Source organism: Chrysemys picta, chromosome 2 (genome assembly GCF_011386835.1).
Source record: "Chrysemys picta bellii isolate R12L10 chromosome 2, ASM1138683v2, whole genome shotgun sequence".
Lineage (NCBI taxonomy): Eukaryota > Metazoa > Chordata > Testudines > Emydidae > Chrysemys > Chrysemys picta.
The window spans coordinates 233,513,210-233,533,412 of record NC_088792.1 but is presented as its reverse complement, the minus strand read 5'-3'; the positions used below and the strand labels follow the sequence as shown (position 1 = coordinate 233,533,412).

At 38.2% G+C, this 20,203-nt stretch overlaps 1 protein-coding gene across 27 annotated transcripts in view; it reads left to right on the top strand.

Annotated features, from left to right (window-relative positions):
* Positions 1 to 20,203, top strand: part of EYA1 (EYA transcriptional coactivator and phosphatase 1) — a 246,731-nt gene that overhangs the window by 174,701 nt on the left and 51,827 nt on the right. For 21 of the 27 annotated variants that reach the window (XM_065582152.1, XM_065582141.1, XM_005309296.5 and 18 more), the window contains 3 exons: positions 4,556 to 4,698; positions 5,799 to 5,882; positions 15,220 to 15,309. In XM_065582152.1, coding sequence (XP_065438224.1) covers positions 4,556 to 4,698; positions 5,799 to 5,882; positions 15,220 to 15,309 — 317 coding nt within the window. The remainder of the gene's footprint in view (positions 1 to 4,555; positions 4,699 to 5,798; positions 5,883 to 15,219; positions 15,310 to 20,203) is intronic. The other 6 variants (XM_065582146.1, XM_065582150.1, XM_065582145.1 and 3 more) reach the window with 1 other exon arrangement.

Sequence of the window (20,203 nt, the reverse complement as noted above, 5' to 3'; positions counted from 1 at the left end):
ATGTAAGGGAAGAAATGGTATTAAGTACAATAATGAGGGGCATAGAGAAGGTACATTGGGTGCTCCTATTTACCTTTTCTAATGAACAAGAAGCATTCAATTAAATTGAAGGCAACAAATTTAAAACCCAATTAAAGTAAATATTTCTCACAACACATAATTAACTCAAGGAACTCGTTGCAACAAAGATAGCTTGAGGACAAATATAAAATATAGAGAGATAGAACATCCATAGTTATTTTTAGTAGGATTTTAAAAAAATAATTTAGAAGAGAGAAAACATTGATTGGAAGTAGGAAGAAATTTCTTCAGTAGGTAGTACCTTTCCATTACAAGGTTTCTTGCACCTTCTTTGGAAGCTGCTGAAAGAGAGAAGATTCTGAGATAAATAGACCACTGTGCTGATTGTCTGGGAAATTCCTGTACTTTTGTTAACACAATAAATGTAAAATTATGACAGAATGATATATGCTAAGTCAAAGACTAGCTGGAAACTTAAAATAAGCTGGAGATAACACTAACCAGATGGTACTAGTATAATTTAGTCAAACATCCATGCTATAAGCAAATAGACAAATATTTTAAATTTAGATGACCCCCAAATTAATGGTTACCCCAAAGAATTTACATTTACAGATTTAAAAAAAAAATCCTAAATTCTCTAGTCTGACCACCTGCATACCACAGGTCATGGTGTTTCCCTGTATTGACTTGGCCCCCATTGTGCCCCATTCCTCTAAAAGTACCCACACAGATCACCATCCATCCCGGATTTGGGCCATAGTGTTTAGTATTTTCTACCCAATAAGCTTGACTGAACTTGTCTGTTGTGAAAGTAGAAACATATCTTTATTACACTGACACATACACACCGATGCGTGCTCCTTTAGATATGTTTTCACTTATCATTTACTAAATCTTCATTTACATTTTCCTCATGTTATCTATCCACATATACTTGTTATCTTATTTAGGACAATCGGTATGAACCCAAAAAACAATAATTTACCATCTTGGGCAGCTAGACTCTATGGTCAGAATTTTCAAAAATTAGGTACCTGAAGTTAGATGGCTAAATAAATTTTCAGAGGTTCGACTCCAGTTGAAGTCTATAGGAAATGCAAGTGTTCATCACCTCTGAAACTCATGCCCCACCTCTAGAAAGATTTGGTTCTGTTTGTGTTATTGAACAAATGTCTGGTGTTGGGTCAGAACACTTTTAACACGGATTTACTGTATTTTTTACTTTTTTTAAAAATTTACCGCTATTAAAAAATTAATGCTTAATGTCAGTTTAAAAGTAGAGAAGTAGTATTATTTGAAAGCATGTATTTGCATTAATATATTATAATGTATTACTTATGATGTCATCTCCCAGGAAAAGACTGTTTTCAGTCAAAATATTAATTTGAGTATTATGTTGGAATGTACTATATAATGGAGTTTATATTGGAATGCACATGCCAGCTATTGTTTAGGAAATTATATTTTTAAAGTTTAATGTATCCAACAATGACTTCTGTGTTTTGTTCAAAGATCACATATCTGCTTTATACAGTTGAATTATTTTTACAGTTCAACATGAAAATAATCTGATTTCAGACTTGAGTCCCTTTTGGAGATTCTCTCATATGGTTTAACATTGTACATTTTATTCTGGTTTGTTGTTTTTTCTTCTAGAATATTTCAGGTTAATTTAGTTGTTTAAGTTAAGTACAAATTTGAGGACCAAATACATGTCTTAGAGAATATCAGCCTTGTTCATTCAGTACACACAATCCTTACTTGTTTGAGTAATTCTGACTCATATGAGTAGTTGCATTGACTTCAAAGGCTTTTGGACCTTTAACTTAATCTAACCCTTTCATTAGGAGAAAGGGTTACCATTGCCATCCATCCATCCAAACTGCAGCACTTTGTTTATATACAGATAGACTGCTGCACATATTAAATTAATATTGATATGAGCATCAGGACTTACTGAACTTGAGAAATGAGTAATCTTGATGTCCAATGAAATAAGAAATCAGTATCTGTGTTGTTGCATGATGGAAATTCTCACTTCCTTCATGAGAAATGTCTGGAAATCTTTTCATTATGGCCATGGAAGCGAAATATGAGAGGTTACTGTTTTGAAACTAAAATTCTGAAGAGAGGAATTAAAAAGAGATCCAAAATACCACCTAGCATCCAAACCCTACTACTTATCTCATGAAAGGCAAATTTTCACATCTCACTGCAATCAGTCATAAAGAATAATTTGCACAGGATACAGGGGTGCTGGAAGAATTTTTATCGTGGGAGTACTGAGAGCCATTGAACCAAACTGTAAATCCTGTATATAATAGACCCACTTCAAGCCACGGGGTATGGCAGCACCCCCAGTACTCCTAGTTCCAGCAACTATGACATGATATCTCTTTGGTTAACATTGTTCAAGACCTCAATATTGTTGAACCTAAGGATGTTAAGAATAGTGTAACCCTTTGCCAGGTGGCGCCAGCAGCAACAGGGCCAGGTTCAGTATCTAGAGGTTCCTTTTCAACAGTAACACAAAATTGGCTCAAGCCCCCATCCAGTGACCTGGGACAATTACACACCACCCCTGGGTGCCTCTGAGAAGCAATACTTCCCCTCTTGCTAGCACAGAGTCTGAGTGTAGCAAAAGCTTTTCATAAAAGGAGGGAAGTAAGTCAGCATTAATTTGGGAAAACCCCGTAACTAGGGTTCATAAACATAAACCATGAGCAAAAGACCCACCCCCAAGTAAGTTGGGCAGTGTCCTTTTCCCCTCAGATTCTTAAGTCCAGCAACCCACAAGTCCCTTTAATGTGCCTATCCCTTCTCTGCACCCTACTCACAGTTGCTGTCTTTGTCCAGTGCAGCCCCAGAGTTCAGAGGTTCATTCACAGAGTTCACCTCCCACCCTGGGTGGAAAGGAGGGGGTAAGGAGGTCTTTACATGCTCCATTGTTCAGGCACTCACTCGTTGCCCCAATGGCTGATTGCTGTGCCTTTCCACCAGCCGCCTGGCTGGCCACTTGCCAAGACGTCTTCAAGTCCCCACACTTAACACAGCTCTCAGTGATTTCAGCTGTTAGTGGTGGGAGTCTCACTGCTGGTGCACACTGGCCAGTCTCTTGCATCAGAGACACTGTCCCAAAGGAGGTCTAATACTTAGACCTAGGTATGAGTGATTTCAGCTCTGTAGCATGTAACAAGACTCTCAATTGAGTCTAAATTAGCTCTTTTATTATACTGTGGGGCAAGGAAAAGTCAAATGGTGTCTAGGACCGTTAAATAGGACCCACGGTACAAGTACCTCTCTCCCCACTCACTGGGCTTTGGAACCCATGTCTCTTGCCTAGCGAGTGCTATTCAGTTGAGGGCGAGTCCCTCCGTTGGTGTATGCCAGGTACAGTTCTGCTGCCCTCAGTTCACACAACAAGGAAAACAACCTTTTATTACTCCTGCCCCAATAACAAGGAGACTGGGGATCCAACACCAGCCACAAGTGATCATTTGGGCAAGCAATCCCATCATGCTGAGCACCTAGGCAGGGTGGGTGTGTTCATGCAAACGAGATCAGCTCCTGAAGTCCTTTTCCACAGCTCACCACTAGATGTCAGGGGAGAGCTCATTCAGACTCTGCTTACATCAGAAACATATTTTCTTGCCACAGGAATGTTTTCAGCAAAACATATATCAGGCTTTTTCTTACATGTGTAACAATAGTAAATATTTTTGTTTATACATTTTGCTGAAACATAATATATCATGCATTTGTTAGGAAAGATTCTGTGTCCTATTTTGAAATTACTCCATCCAGTAATCTCAGTGTTGAGGAGGTGTTTGAAGAATATCTTCAAAAATATAAGGAGTAAAAAAAATAGGGCCGATTTAAAAAAATTAATCCTTATCTGGAGCAATCCAGCACTCTTTGCCTCTGTTTCATTTTATACTTAGAAATAATTCCTTTGAACAAAAAAAGTGACTTATAGTCTTATTAACTTTCCAGTTCTTAAAAGTTTTGAAGGTTAATATTAGAATTCTAATCTATATCATTTGCACTGTGACTTTGCACTCACTAGTCATTGTGTAGATAATGGTAGAGAGATGTTTCAAAAATTTGGCCCAGAGTGAGATTAACAAAGGTGAAAAAATTATTCCAAATTACAACAAACTTAAAAATTTTTGATAGGGATTGTGGAGACGGATAAGAGGTATGTTCTTGTGTATGATTTGGAGTTGTGAAGATTTTCTGGAGCTTTTTCCATTTTTATTGTCAGTTAGCTGAGGTAAATTGTTACTTCTGTCTGATTAATTAACGCTGCTGATGGGTGGAGTTAGCTGATTTTTATATCAGTTGTATTGCTGCTTGGTTGTTATTGTAGGCCTAATTATTGTCAATGCAGACCTAATTATTGTCCGTGCACTCAGAGCTTTTGTACAGATGTTACATTTTTTTAATGTCAAATCTAAAGAAATAAATAAAACGAAGTAAAATTGACCCCTGGATTTTAAACTGAAAGGTGAAAGTAATTTCTTTATTACAGCAGAATACAGTACAATCCACAGTCCATCAACGCCCATTAAAGATTCTGATTCAGATAGATTGCGTCGCAGTTCCGATGGAAAGTCACGTGGGCGAGGCAGAAGAAACAATAACCCTTCACCACTGCCTGACTCTGACCTGGAGGTATGTTATATACCCTGTATTTACTGTAGACTCTGCTATCTTTACAATGCTTTGAAGAGCAGGATTTATTTACAGATCAGCAATACAATGACAATATGGCAGGTGGAATATTTTCCACCTAAACTCTTTTTCAATGGAAATTGAGTTTTCAGCTAAACACATTTTTTAATGAAAAAATCTGCTTTCCATGGAAAACTTTGGTATTTTTTATATATAAAAAAAAAAAGAATGGAAACAAAAATGTTTCCCTCAAAACCAAAAATGTTTCATTTGGATATGTTGCTACAGTGCCTCATAGTGTTGTAGTGGCTTCGTGTCCCCATTCTCTTTGATGGGCTGCACTCCCTGGCCAGACTATATCTCCCATGATGCATCATGGCCAGGGACTCCCAGGATCCACTAGCTCCCCTTGGCAGCAAGGAAGACGGTTGTACATCATGGGAGGTATTGTCAGTCCAGGGAGATGAAATATGTTTATTTTGGTTTTTGAATTTTTGCCAAAAGTCAAAATTTTCTTGGAAAATTTAGATAAAAACAAAATTTTGGGGAAAAATAACATTGCCAACTAGCTCTAAATGGGAAAGATGCAATTTATTGTGGGAAAGATTTTTAAAAGTGCCTAAGTCCTGTTGAAAGTGGGCTTAAACTCCTAAAGTAATAAGTGCTTTAGAAATGTAACACTTTTGTTTTAGTTTCAGCGGTCATACTGAATAGAAATTTAACAAGTCTGTTTAGTTTGAATACTATACAGAAGAAGATTCAAATCTGATAGGTTTCATTTTCAATTGCTTTATTTAATGTATTTCAGATTTTCCCCACAAGTGACTTTTGAATAATGTACTGTACTATTCTATTTTTGTTTATTTAACAATAACTATATTTATATTTTAACAGAATAATTTAGTATAGTAGTAATTGTAGTACAAAACTAGCAGATTGTTTTACTCCGTTCTGAAGCAATTTGTTAGTTTTTCTGAAAATAGTAAGGAAACCATCATGTTAGTATGTGACCATTTCAGTAAAGTTTTCTTATTTGTACACTTATTGATTCAAGTATCAACTTTACAGAGGGACACATTGATTTGGTTCTTTTTTTACAGAGAGTATTCATTTGGGATTTGGATGAGACAATCATCGTTTTTCATTCCTTGCTTACAGGGTCCTATGCTAACAGATATGGGAGGGTAAGTGTCAAGGAACTAATTTACCATAATGTGCTGCTGCATAGGTGTTTTGTTCCACAGAAAGGACCGGTATGTTAAGGGACTGTCACGAGAAACAAACTAATGTTGAAGTATAGGTAGGTAGAAAGACTAAGAGAGAGAGGGCTTTTCTCACCTCCATTTCTTCCCTACCTTCTATAAGAGAAAAATTACATTATTGGAAGCAATAATTGCGCCATTTAAAGGTTTGATTATAGGGGCTGCTGAGTGTCTGTAGCTCCCATTGGCTTTTTTCTGAGTGCATGTCTTCACTACGGGGTAAGTTGAACTAAGTTACTCTAGTCGACATTGCTTAGGTCAACTTACCCCGATGTCTTCACCACGCTGCATCGATGGGAGACGCTCTCCAGTCGATTTACCTTACTCTTATCGGGAAGCTGGAGTACCGGAGTCAACCGGGTAGCGCCCTGCTGTCGATTTAGTGGGTCTTGACCCGCTAAATCAACACCTGCAGAATCGTTTGCAGCAGCGTCTATCTCCGCAGTGGTGAAGACAAGCCCTGAGTGACAAAGGCTCAGCTCCTCTCAGGAAGTGCTCAGTGACTTGTGGGATAAGGTATTGCATTTCCTTTTGGTACACTAATAATGAAATAGTACATTTGAATGCCTCAAATAGGCTATAAGTGAGGAAAAATTACTTTTGTGTCTGGGACAGATTAGTGTAATATTTTTGTCCACACTTCAATTTTTTATTTTAGTGTTAATTGTTAATTTTTAAGTGTCTGCTTGTGAGTTTAACCTTGCTGCTATTCATGTCCTAAAAAGTGTAGGAGGAGTTTTGAATGTTATTTTGGAATAGTGGTTTCACAATCACTTGCCACAAGAGAAATGCAGTTGTAAAGTGAATGAAAGCAGTTTGTGAATTGATGTGTCCTAGGAAAAAATTTCACAATTCTCTGTTTTTATAAAACAAAATGACTTGCAATTGAAGTCTGATCTGTTTCTTGTTTGATTTAAATCTGTCTTGTTACAGGCCAGATTGATTGTATTATCTGTTTTTTAAAAAATCACATTAATTGCTTGTGTGTAGTTAAGGAATTCTCATGTTTGACTTTGGAATAATTTTGGAAGTAATAAGTGAACGAATAGATAGTCTAGTAGCTTGCAGCATACTGCACACAGGTTACAATCCATTTTATAAGATTTATAAAATCAAAAGATGACCAACTTGGAATCCATTGCTACTGAAATAAAGCTCTTAAGTTATAATTCTATATCAGTTTTTCATCTTCGAGTGCTTGCTCATGTCCATTCCATGCTACGTGTGTGCACGCCATGGGCACTGTTGCCAGAGATTTTTCCCTTAGTGGCATCCATAGGAATCACATGCATATGTGCTGCTATAAGGGGTGCCACTGGCCCTGCACCTTCTCAGTTCCTTCTTACCGCCTGTGACGGTTGCTGGAACGATCCTTCTTGTTGTGGCAAGGCCTCTTGAGTGTAGTTATTGTAGTTAATCTACATAGTTCTTAGTTAGAGTTAGTATTTATAGAAGCGTAAATAGTCGTCCCTATCGTCAAGACACTTGTCACTCCAGGGGCTGGGCATGCCCATGTCCTTGGGCTTAAAGCTGTGTGCCTCTTGCAGCAAGCTAATGCCAGTGAGTGACCCGCACTCTCGATGTCTAAAGTGCCTGGGGGAATCACATGTTAAAGGTAAGTGCCAGATCTGCAGGGACTTCGGACCCCACGCTAGGAAAGACAAGGACATTCAGTTTCCCATTCACATGCAATTCACCTCGTTGTGACAGCATTGACCTCGTGGTGACAGCGTCTCCTGGGAAACTGAAACATACTGGCAGATCACCTCAACAGAGCCTTTTCCTCTTGCCACAATTCGTTTCTTCACCCAGAGGTCATCTTCTAGATGGACCTATTCACCACCAGACAGAACAGGAAATGTCATCACTACTGTGTTTGCTGTGCAGGCACAGCACAGGTTCCCTCTCTGATGCCTTCCTGCTCTCCTGGGCAGACCACCTACTGTACGTCTTTCCTCCAATCCCCTTGGTTCACAAGGTTCTTCTAAAAATCAAATGAAACAAGGCAAGGGTTATACTGATAGCACTGGCGTGGCCATGCCAGCGTTGGTTTGGCACGCTTCTGGACTTCTCAGTGGCAGCGCCACTCGCACTGCCACTCCACCCGGACTTGATCTCACAAGACCCCGGCCCATTGCTTCACCCAAACCTTGGCTCCCTACATCCGACTGCATGGATGCTGCGTGGCTGAACCCTGAGGAACAGGTTTGCTCGAATCAGGTTCAACAGGTCTTGCTGAGGAGTAGAAAGCCTTCCACCCGGGCTACTTACTTGGCCAAGTGGAAATGTTTCACTTGTTGGGCCTCTGAACAGAATCTTTCTCCATCCAGATCTCCTCTGCAATCTATGTTGGACTATCTGCTCCACCTAAAGTAGCCAAGATCTCTATTAAGGTTCATTTGGCAGCCATCTCAGCCTTCCACCCTCCAGTGAATGGCAGATCAGTGTTCTCCCAGCAGATAAACATCCAGTTTCTCAGGAGGCTGGAAAGACTCTATCCTAAGGTTCGTGAGCTGACCCCACCCCTTTGGGACTCAAACCTGTTCTTATCAAGGCTCATGGGCCCCCCTTCAAGCCGTTAGCATTGTGCTCCCTACAGCTTCTCTCCTGGAAGGCTGCCTTCCTGGTGTCTATCATGAAGGCCAGAAGGGTTTCTGAGATCAAAGTCCTTACATCGGAACCTTCTTACACGGTGTTCTTCAAGGACAAAGTCCAACTACGCCCCCATCTGGCCTGTCTACCAAAGGTGGTGTCACAATTCCACACAACCAGATCATTTTTCTACCTGTCTTCTTCCCAAAGTCTCAAAAGTCCGCTGAAGAACGTCGGCTTCATACGTTGGACGTTAGGCAGGCCCTCGCCTTTTATATTGAGAGAACTAAGCCCTTCCACAAATCCACGCAACTCATTGTAGCAATAGCGGAAAGGATGAGAGGGCTACCTCGGTCATCCCAAAGAAGCTCTTCCTGGATAACTGCCTCTATTCAGGCTTGCTATGAGCAGGCAAATGTCCCAACTCCAGCCATTGTTACCACTTATTCCACAAGAGCCTAGGCTTCATCAGCCGTATTCCTCCTGCAAGTACCAGTCCAGGATATCTGCAGAGCTGCAACCTGATCATTGGTTCATTCCTTAGCCTTCCACTAAGGCATCATCGAACAGGGCCAAGACAATGCCCATGTTGGGAGAGCAGTGTTGCAGTCAGCACATCCAAGAACTCTGAGCCTACTTCTGGGGCACTGCTTGTGAGTCTCCTAGCATTGAATGGACATGAGCAAGCACTCGAAGAAGAAAAATGAAGAATGGGTTACTAACCTTTTGTAACTGTTTTTATTTGAGATGAGTTTTTCATATCTATTCCATGACCTACCCTCCTACCCCTCTGTCAAAGTTACTGTCAAGAAGGAACTGAGATGGTGTGGGGCTGGCGGTAACCCTTATATCAGCGCATATGGGCACAACTGCAGAGGGCACTAGAGCTGGTCCTATGGATACCACTAAGATAAAAATCTCCAGCAGTTGTGCACACATCGTGCGCACACCTAGCATGGAATGGACATGAGCAACACATCTCAAAGAACAATTAGTAATTGTTTTTTTTTATTATGTGAAAAGGTTAGCATAGGATTGTCAAACACTACTTTTCTGTTTACTGGTTTACTCTTCTGTCAACTGGTTTACTATGTTAATAAATCCTCATTTTTGCTAATTATAAGTAAAATTGGCTGATGTATTCTAAGATATATAAAATTGTTCTTAATCATTGGAATCTACTTGTTTATTAGTCACAGTGAGTAACACACATTCAAAAAAATAGTCTTGTTGACTACAAGTGCTACTCAATGTGAGCAATGTTTATATAATCAAACCCTATAGTTTCAGTGATGATACCTAAATTTTATCAAAATATTTGTTTGATTTCACATGCCAATCTTGTATTTAGGTGTCAGCCCAAAATGATTGAACCCTAAATTCTCCTGACAAAAACTGTAGGTTAATAATTTTATAATGAATTATGATGTTTGATTCCTGACTTATTATTTTGTAGCAATTTGACATAAACACATACTGTAGGTAGCTGAATATGCAAGTTAAAAAGAGATGAGTGACACATGATAGCACTTCAGTCACTATAGAAACCAGTTACTTGAGACGTAGCTTAGTTGAACTACTGATGCGTATGTGACAGAATGTGTCTACCATTTAGTAAATACGCACTAGATCTCATTGGCACATTGCAGAATTAGGCCATGTTAAAGCAACATGCATTACAACAAGTTTAGAGTTTATTCTACCTTCTTTGGATGTTACCTGTGGGAACAAAGCATGTTTGATATTAGAAGGAACCGTTGTAACAAAAGTAATGGGAAGAAGATGGTGATTCGAGGTAGCCTGTGCTTTGGAAGAGAATATTGGAACATCTTAGAATAAGCAGGGTGTGTACATGGCTTGCAGGTTCCAGCTTTAATAGTAAAATGTGCACTTTAGATTCACGTGTGCTTTGTTATGTTACATTAGCCCCACAAGTTCTTCACAATTTAAACTGTTATAGGAAAAATATTAACTGATTTCCATGGACTTTGGATCACAACCAAAGTGCTGTCAAACGCACAACAGTGAACAAACTGGAAAAAATAGGGGAAAATACTTTTCCCTCTTGTATAGTAATCTTAGGGGCTTCTTGTGACAGTAATGGGTACATAATTGTTAGATAGAAATCTGATTTTCCCAGTTGATGGTGTCTTTAAGTTTTCTGACATCAGTATTACCAGTCCCAACTGTTAAAAACATCATAATCCAGGTCCAAAAATAATGAGATTTTAATATTTTTTTGTTTATTTGCTTTCTGGTTTTTAAGCCTTGAGGATTCCCATTTTCAAGCTTTTATCCACAACCAGGAGAGATAGAAACTTAATTTTAATGGAATCTGAGGTTCTCACATAACCAATGCACTGGAGGAGCTGGATCTTAAGGAAAGCATTAAATATAGTGAGAAATGGCAACACTGTAAAATGTCTGTTCCCTCTTGATCCACTTTTCTAATGCCTGAGTGAGCTCTTCTTGAGGATTCCTGTGACTAGGACAGGAACTGTTGCTGAACAGATAATATATTATTTTTCTTGGTCTCTACCTCTCTCCTACTATTTTTCTTCTGTTTTTTGCTCCCCTTTTCCATTTGCTCTCCCTTCATCTTTTCCGTTTGTCACCTTCTCAGTTTATCTTTTTGTTACTTTTTTTTCTCCTCTGTCCCTCAGATGTTGTTTATGAGCAAAATCATAAACATGCTCTAGTGTTAGCATTTAAACTGGAAGACTGGGACATTTTTCTTCCCAATTGAAATAAATGTTGCTATTTCCAAAAATAGCAGTCTGAAATGAGTATAATAATACAAATGTATTAACTAAAAAAATATTCTTGGAACAACAGTATGTTGTAATTTGCTCTTAGGCAAAAACTAAGTGTAAAAGAGAAAGGGAGATCTGTCTGCCCCGACGCTTGTGGTTAACAGTTATTTTAATTGACATTGGAGCTGCTAGCATCCACATAAACCTGATGTTTTGAGCCAGCTGCCTACTGAATGGGTCCTGGAAACTGGGAAGAAGTCGATGCCCCATGTATAGTATTGATAATTTGAGACAGGTGGATATACAGTTGGAATGGCACTGGAAATGCTGTGACCCTTATGTATTTCTATTTTCTGTGCAAACTTTTACATTAGATACTTTAAGGAGATAGTCTTTTACGTATTTTGTGTGTGTGTGTTGGGGGCGGGGGGTGTTATATATTTTAAAGATTTAAGGAAAACAAAAATCTTGTTTCACTTAAGCCTTCAATTGTTACCAGTCAGCCTAAGTAGAAAATAAGCAAAGCTGTGTAATCAGAGTGATCTTTCCTGTTTTTCAGCTTCTTATTTTTCCCCTGACAAAGGCATCAAATGGGTAGAAATTGCAAATGACATATATACAATGTTTGTGGCTCTGATGCCAGTATTCAAAAGAAAAGGCCTGTTTAACAGATTCGACAGTGGTATTTCTTCTTTCAACTAAGTGGTTTATTTCTCTGAGATTTGCACCTGATTTTGGCCATTCCTTAAAAGATGCTCACATTGAACTGCAAATCCTAATAAATGAGAACAGATCGTTAGCCTCTTTTCATTGTGTTACATCTCACAGTAATTGCCTTGCAATTAATAGCTTTAAATTCCAAAAGAGGGCTCGGCATCATATATTATTCTGGCCTTATCTAGCTTTGTCATCTTTAGGTTTTAGCCACCATTGTAACTAATCAAAGTACACACTGCACTGCTGTAAGCCACCCTGGGTTGACGCGCACGTCCTGTTTTTTGTTGGTGCAGTTACATCAGTGCAGCTACAGTGGTGGCTAAAACCCTAATATAGAGAAGTCCTTATAGCCCACTAAATGTGGTATCCAAGGCAGCAGTCTAAGTGTAGTTTTAGGCACAACCAACCCTTCTAATCAAGTATTTGGTGTTTAATCAAAGATTTATGTTTTATTTTAAAAGTAACCTGTTTTGCTTCATGTCATGCGTTTATGGGATTTGATGTGATATTTTTTCTAGTTAAATTAACAATGTAGCTTGAGAGAAAACCCCTCTCTGTTGTGTGTAATAGTTTAAAATATCAGAGGGGTAGCCGTGTTAGTCTGAATCTGTAAAAAGCAACAGAGGGTCCTGTGGCACTTTTAAGTTCTTACCCACGAAAGCTTATGCTCCCAATACTTCTGTTAGTCTTAAAGGTGCCACAGGACCCTCTGTTGCTTTTTATAGTTTAAAATAACATTTGAGCTAAATGGTCCACATCATGCAATTTAAAAATATACCTATTCTGACTCAAGTGTGTGTTTTTAAAAAAGTTGTTAAAATTAATCATTCACAAATCAACTTTTCTTTACAATATTCTTTAGAGACCCTTTTAAAAAAAGTTTTGATTGTGACATTGTAACAACTATGGAGAGCCAGTATCTCTCATTGTTTTCCCAAATAACGTGCAAGGTCGCGAATGGGCATGAGCATAACATTTGAATGGGACTGGTTCAGTTATCTGGTGGTGGTAGGCGGTGGTGGTATTTTATTATTGAAGTGCCATAGTGCTGCTTGGCGTTAGTGATCTGTACTGTCGTGTGGGAGTCCAGTGTCAGGTGCATAGTTCCAGTGTCCCAGCTCCCTAGGTTGGCAGGAGCTGGGAGTTCTGTGGGGCTAGAACAGTCAGCCCTTAGAAGGAGGGAGTGTTTTACTTCATTGAACAGCAATCCCTGCAACTGAAATAAGAAATGATACCGATGAACTATAAAGGATGCTGAGATAACTGTCCACAAAGATGGCATGTGTGGTGAGAAGGAAAGCCATCCTTAGGGCTTCTACGAGAATATAGACCCTTCCTAACTCCTTACATACACACATCCCTTCCAGGAAAATAAAATAAAACTTAGTTCTGTGAAACTACCAGCATTACAAAAGAGGAAAAACAGTAGTTTGATTCATACTTTAAAGCAAGCAGATGAATCTTCACATTTGCGGTACGAATCAAAATGTTCTCTTCTGAAATTTTTGTTGATGCAAAATATAAATACAAGACTGATTTGTAAGGGCAAAGTGCTTAATATTGCCAACAAACTGGCATGATGCAGTTGTAGCAATACACTAAAATCCTCTTTTATAGGGGTTCAGAAGTATTTATTTAACTTAGAAAAATGCTCACTTTTTATTGTGTGTCAACTTGTTGGTGAATTGTATAAAAATTTTTCTCTGTGTGTTAGAGCTTTATTATTTGGACATCTGCATGTCTAAATGCTTCTTTGCAAAATATTCTTTCAGAATAGCTTTGATTTCATTTTCTGTTCTCTGGAAATGTCAGACTAAGCTGCCAAATTAACAGATCTTTTTTCCAATAATGTTTTTTGCCAATAATGCTTAGTGTCTTGTGACAGACAAATGTTTGGGAATTTCAGAAATCTTGTTGAAAAACCTATTAATTTGATTGATATAGGAAAAAACTGGAGGCTAAACCTATTAAAGTTCCCATTTTGAGTTGTCGTCAGTTGTAGAATCTAAGCAGATTTAAGAAAAAACGAGAAGTGTTCCTGCAATCCAGTTTTTATTATAAAATGTAATTCCTGATGAACTAATGTTTGGTTAATTGATTGTGTCGTGAAGCACTATAATTCTCTTTCAAGGTTGTATTTTGTATGCTCTAGGATATTCTTGAGAAAGCATTTTAAGTGACAGAGGGGTAGCCGTGTTAGTCTGAATCTGTAAAAAGCAACAGAGGGTCCTGTGGCACCTTTAAGACTAACAGAAGTATTGGGAGCATAAGCTTTCGTGGGTAAGAACTTCACTTCTTCAAATGCAACACTTTGAAGAAGTGAGGTTCTTACCCACGAAAGCTTATGCTCCCAATACTTCTGTTAGTCTTAAAGGTGCCACAGGACCCTCTGTTGCATTTTAAGCGAGGGAATGTACATCAAATAAATATATTAGACTCTTATTTCAATTTTCAGATAGAAAATATATAAAACACATACAAATCAAAACAGGACAAACATCTGTAATGCATTTGGTAACCACAATGCTGAACACACTTCTTGAGTTTATTAACTCAGTAAGGAGTAAGTTGTTATGGTAATTTCTGCAGAGAATTTAGTGTGTTCTATATTAATAGCAAACAATAGATTTGTTCATTCTGCATGGGTGGGCTATATTTAAAGAATAATTAAAGCACAGTTTTGCAGAGAATTAAGGAGTTATTTTATATGTTATTGCTGTTTCTAAATTAAACATTAATGGTGATTTATTAAAGGCAATAGTTAGGCTAATGACCAAATCCTCTTACTCAGGGGAGTTTGCTTAAGTGAGGACTGTATTAACTGTGAGGTTGTTTTAAATCTGTGCACAGTACTTAAATCTTGGAGCGCAGGGGAGGTCCCAATCCTGCAATTGGAACAGCATAAGTGGATCCCTTCTATCTATTCAGAGCTCCATTGAAGGCAGTGAAGTTCTGCATGGGTGAAGGGGTTTGCCCAGTTGGAGAATCAGGGTTTTCATTATCAACAGATTTAAAGTGTCCTTTAAAATGTTGACATATTGAGATACTGTGGTGCAAGGTTTTAGGGGAGCCCAACTTTAACTATGTAGGCAGACCCATCAGTTGATATCTTCAGTATTCTCTGCTTCTGAGGAATATTTCTTCTAGCATATGAAGTATGCATGTTATTGACTATATTTTGTCATTTCTTCTTTGAGGATCCACCTACTTCAGTTTCACTTGGACTACGGATGGAGGAGATGATATTCAATTTGGCAGACACACATCTGTTCTTCAATGATTTAGAAGTAAGTACTGATTGTTTATTTACACCGAGCAGTTATTTAACATTTGTTTCATATTGCATGATAGCAAATAGCTCGAAAGTCTGGTTTGGTATAACAACTTTAAAATGCAAATGTTAGAGTACATATATTTTTAAAATCTCCAACAGTTTTTGTTACCCCGAAATACAATGCTTTTATTTAATGTAAAGAGTATTTTGTGCCATCAAAGGTGCAATTTTAGATTATTCAACTATTGTATATATGATCATGATTGACCAGCTTTAGAAGTGGATACACCAAAACCATCTATAAACATTAGAATTCAATAGTCTGTACAGGCCATTAAATATTAAACTTCAGCTTCTATAAACAGTCAATAGCTGGGTGCAGATTTCTCAGTTACATCCCACTGTAGGAAATATTACCCTAGAACCCAAGGGAAATCATTAATGTTGCATATGCTGTCAATCTCAGAGGCTTATTACAGTGGATCTTCTGCCTTCCGCAGTGGCAGGTACAATTTGTTGCATACTGTACTAGGATTTCTTTGTTAGATATGCCTCTCTTGTGTGGCATGCTGTGAGTACTTGGTGTCATCATGCCAAGGGCTTTCTCAGCCTCTCTGGGCTGTGGATTTGGGATTCTTGTGAGATCATTCTAAAAACTATCTGGATTGCTGATAGCGACTGTCACCATGATGTGTGGCAGTTTCATCTTAAAACGGAAAAAGTGATTTCTGTTCCTATTTTCATAACAAGAAAACATGAAAATAGTCAGATTTGTTTTCCATCATCATAAAGACAGCCGTTTATTTAAAATCCCACTGTTGAGCAAGCTTGTGGTTGGACTGCCAACGGGCATTAATCATCAAGTTGTTGTTTTGCTAGATTTTAGGAATGTGTGTTATTCCAGACAGGCAAAAGAATCTTAAAAGATTCAAATGTAACTTTTGCTGATCAAAGTTAATTGGCATCAATTGGCCTTTAAATATTTCCTGATGTTTCCTTTTTCAAAATCAACAAAATACACCTTATTTAATAGATGAGCCAAAATCATTTGAAAAATGCCAGTGTGTGACAGATCTTAAATGTGGTTTGTACAACATCTGTCCCTTGTTTTGATTTCTTTTCATCTGAGAAGAAACTACTCACAGACGAATTGGCAACTTACAGTGTAATAAAATTATTTAAATGTGCTTTATTTTTTCTTCCATTCCTTAGTGAAGTATTTATTTTTACACTTACAGTAAAACATGAGCTTTCTTGCATTCAAAACGTGTTTTTTTTTTCATTAAGGAAGCTGCATATAAAGACATTATTGGTTTTGATTAAAAAAAAATGCCATTAGTGAATGTCATGTGTAGAACTGATTTTTCAGACTTTAGAAGAGCATAACAAGACAAGCTACTTACTTTCCAAATCTGTTTCTGATTTACAGTTACATTTCATTTTATCCAGAGCGGCAAAAGATAGTATCAAATCTTAACAGTGTGCTTAATAAAGTTTGCACTGTGTTTTCATTTGCTTTGCACAACCAAATACGGGTCCTGTAGCCATCCCTTGATATTTGAATTTAAGTGCCATTGGCGTGTATAAGAGTTAATCACATACATCCTGGGGATAATTGGCATGTTACAGCCTTAACATTACAAAATAGTCTTTTTTAATCATTCATTAACCCTTGAAGCAGACTGTACATTTGAAGAAATACTGGCCCAGATCCTCAGCCAAGGCCAAGAACCTCACAGAGCACCTTGGCCATCTTTGCATTCTCCCAATATTGTGCCAATTGTCTGGTGTTCCCAGCATATGCCAGAGCAATCCAAATGCAGGGGGATTCTTAAATACAACTGTACATGGTTCATATTTGGTGACGTTTAAATACTTAGGGCCAGATTCTATCCTGTAGTTCATGGGTGCTCTGAGAAGAAGGAAACAAGGTGTTGGCAGCCCCTCCTTGTCTGCCATCACAGCCACTTGGCAGCATCGCAGCCTTTTAAGTCAGGGACTGTCTCTTATTCTGTTGCACAGTGCTTAGCACACTGGGTTCCAGGCACTGCTGTAATAATAGCAGCATTCCAGAGATCACTGGTTGTGGAGGCTGGAGAAGGAAATTTCTACTGCACCTACTAGTGCTCCACAGTCCTGGTAAAGCGTGGTGTGACTCTGTCTCTTAGCATATTGTACACACTGAAGCATATATGCTCATCAGGGATGTAGATTAGTATGTATTACCTTTGCTGGAATAGGGTTATGGTTATAGTCGTTGAGTCATTGTTTGAGAAGTGCAAACTTAACTCCTGATTACTTGGTTTCACAACATTTAGTTGGTTATTTTAACTCGGGTGTTCTTGGGAGGTAATGTACTCCCAAATCACAGAAACATGCCCATAACCTTAACTCCTTTTAGCAAAGATTTGATCTGGGGATATCCCAGGTTTTTTTAATAGTCGTAACATGAGACTGAGGTGAACATGGTGCCTGGGGGCCATTCTTCCCTCCCCTGCCTTGTGAGATCTGCAGGGGCAAAGCCTCACTCTTGTATATCTTCTAAGATCCAAAGGAGTAGAGACCATCTCCTGCAGCCCTTGGAAGGTACACAGAAGGGAGGATACCCTCTTGTGGACCATAAGAGATGTGTAGAGAAGTGAGGAAAGGGAGAGCAAGAGGGTTGTGAGGGGACAGCACATCTGGATATTTCCTTCAACCCGTAGATCTTCTGATAGACACATTAGGAGAAAATTCAGTTTTATTACAATACTCCCTAATGATCACTTTACATTATGAGTTCTATCTGCGAAGAAAGGGGCTAGGGTTGAGATTTTCAAAGGCAACTGAGAGATGTAGACAACTTCCATTGGGAAGCTCTGGATGACTTTGAAAATTTCAACCTAGAATTTTGTGGCAGTGTAAATAGCCAGCAGTCATTTCATGGTCTGTTTTAAGTTCATTGGAGCCATTAAGACATCCCGATATTAATAAAATTTAGTAACTTTCAGATCTACAGTTTATTCAACTAATTCTTGGTTCTGTGCACTAGAGCACAGCTATATGAGCCTAAAAAGCAATTTTAACCTATCTTGTTTTTGTTCGTTTTGTTTTGTTACAAGCTGTTTTAAAAAAAATAAACTTTTTGAACTCTGGTGACGGTCTCAGGCTTTAGGATGTGATAATTTATTAATCTTATGATGTTTAAATCAAACTTGGTAAAAAATAATTCTGCCCTGCCACTGGCCTAATTTATTAGCTTAAAGGCCAAAATTGCTGTATCTGTGGCTTTTAGGAGAATCAAAATTGGGTTTATAATGGAAGTGTAGTTCCAACCTTAACTTTGCAGTGGTTCCTGTGTTTTAGAATTTTTTAATTGTAATAAAAGTAATAGAATGGTGGGTTTCACTTTTTGTTGTTTTTATTAGAGTAATAAAATCAATATAAGATATAATTGTAAATCTTGAAGGATCACTCTCAAATTCTTATATAGTACGTTGAATGAGACTGATAAGTATTTTAATATACTAAAAGAGAGGCATAAATATTTGCAAATGTATAATTAAAATACATACAGTAGACTTGGCAGATCTATTGGTTGAACTATAATTTTTTAAATTAGATTATGAAACTATAATATATACATAGCTCAAACAGAAGTAGAAACTAAGGACCATATTTTCAACACATAGTCTTCTAAGGGAACATCTACACAGCAAAAAATCCCCTATGGCAGCAAGTCTCGGAGCCCAGGTTTTGTTTTGTTTTGTTTTTTGTTTTTGCTCTGTAGATATACCGTGAATCTATGTTTAGGCACCTAAATAAGTGGCCTCGTTTTGAAGAGTGAGCATCAGTGAGAGTTAGTTCCTAAATGCAGGCTTAGAAGACATTATCATTATGTAACTGCGGAACTATATGTATTGGCATAATGTTCTCAAGAGAACCAGAATTATCTCACCATACAAGAATGATGTATTAATGCCTGAATTCATGCTACAATTAGCACTATGTTGTGGTAGGGGACATAAAGTATTATGTTTTAATCACTTCTTTTACACTTTTTAGCATTCTCTGCTGCAAGCATTTTTAAGGAAGTTAGTCACTTGATGACTAGATTAAAATGTGATATCCACCCATCACAACTTTTAACATTTGTCCTGCTGACTACCTTTAAAAATTAGTTCTTCTATTTCTGTGGCAAATTACCTGACCTTTATAATTAGGTACATTGTAGAAAGAACTATTGGTTACATCTATTGTTGATATTTAAACTAGTGATTAAGACTAAGGTTTGCAAGGTATTAAACTAGATTTCATTGGTCCTAGTACAGTAACTCCTCGCTTAACGCTGTAGTTATGTTCCTGAAAAATGCAACTTTAAGCAAAACAATGTTAAGTGAATCCAATTTCCCCATAAGAATTTATGTAAATAGGGGGGATTAGGTTCCAGGGAAAAATTTTTTGCCAAACAAAATACTATACTTTATATATATACACACAATATAAGTTTTAAACAAACAATTTAATACTGTACACAGCAATGATGATTGTAAAGTTTGGTTGAGGTGGTGAAGTCAGAGGGTGGGATATTTCCCCGGGAATGCCTTATTGCTAAATGGTGAACTAGCACTCAGGTGAGCCCTCAAGGGTTAACACATTGTTGTTAATGTAGCCTCACACTCTACGAGGCAGCACAAATGGAGGGAGGGGAGACAGCACGGCAGACAGAAACCGAGGCCACGTCTACACTACCTGCCAGATCGGCTGGGAGTAATCGATCTATCGGGGATCAATTTATTGCATCTCATCTAGATGCGATAAATTGATCTCCAAATCGATGCCCGTACTCCACCTCCGCAGGAGGAGTAAGAGGAGTCAACGGGGGAGCCGCAGCGGTCGACTTGCCACCGTGAGGACGGCCAGGTAAG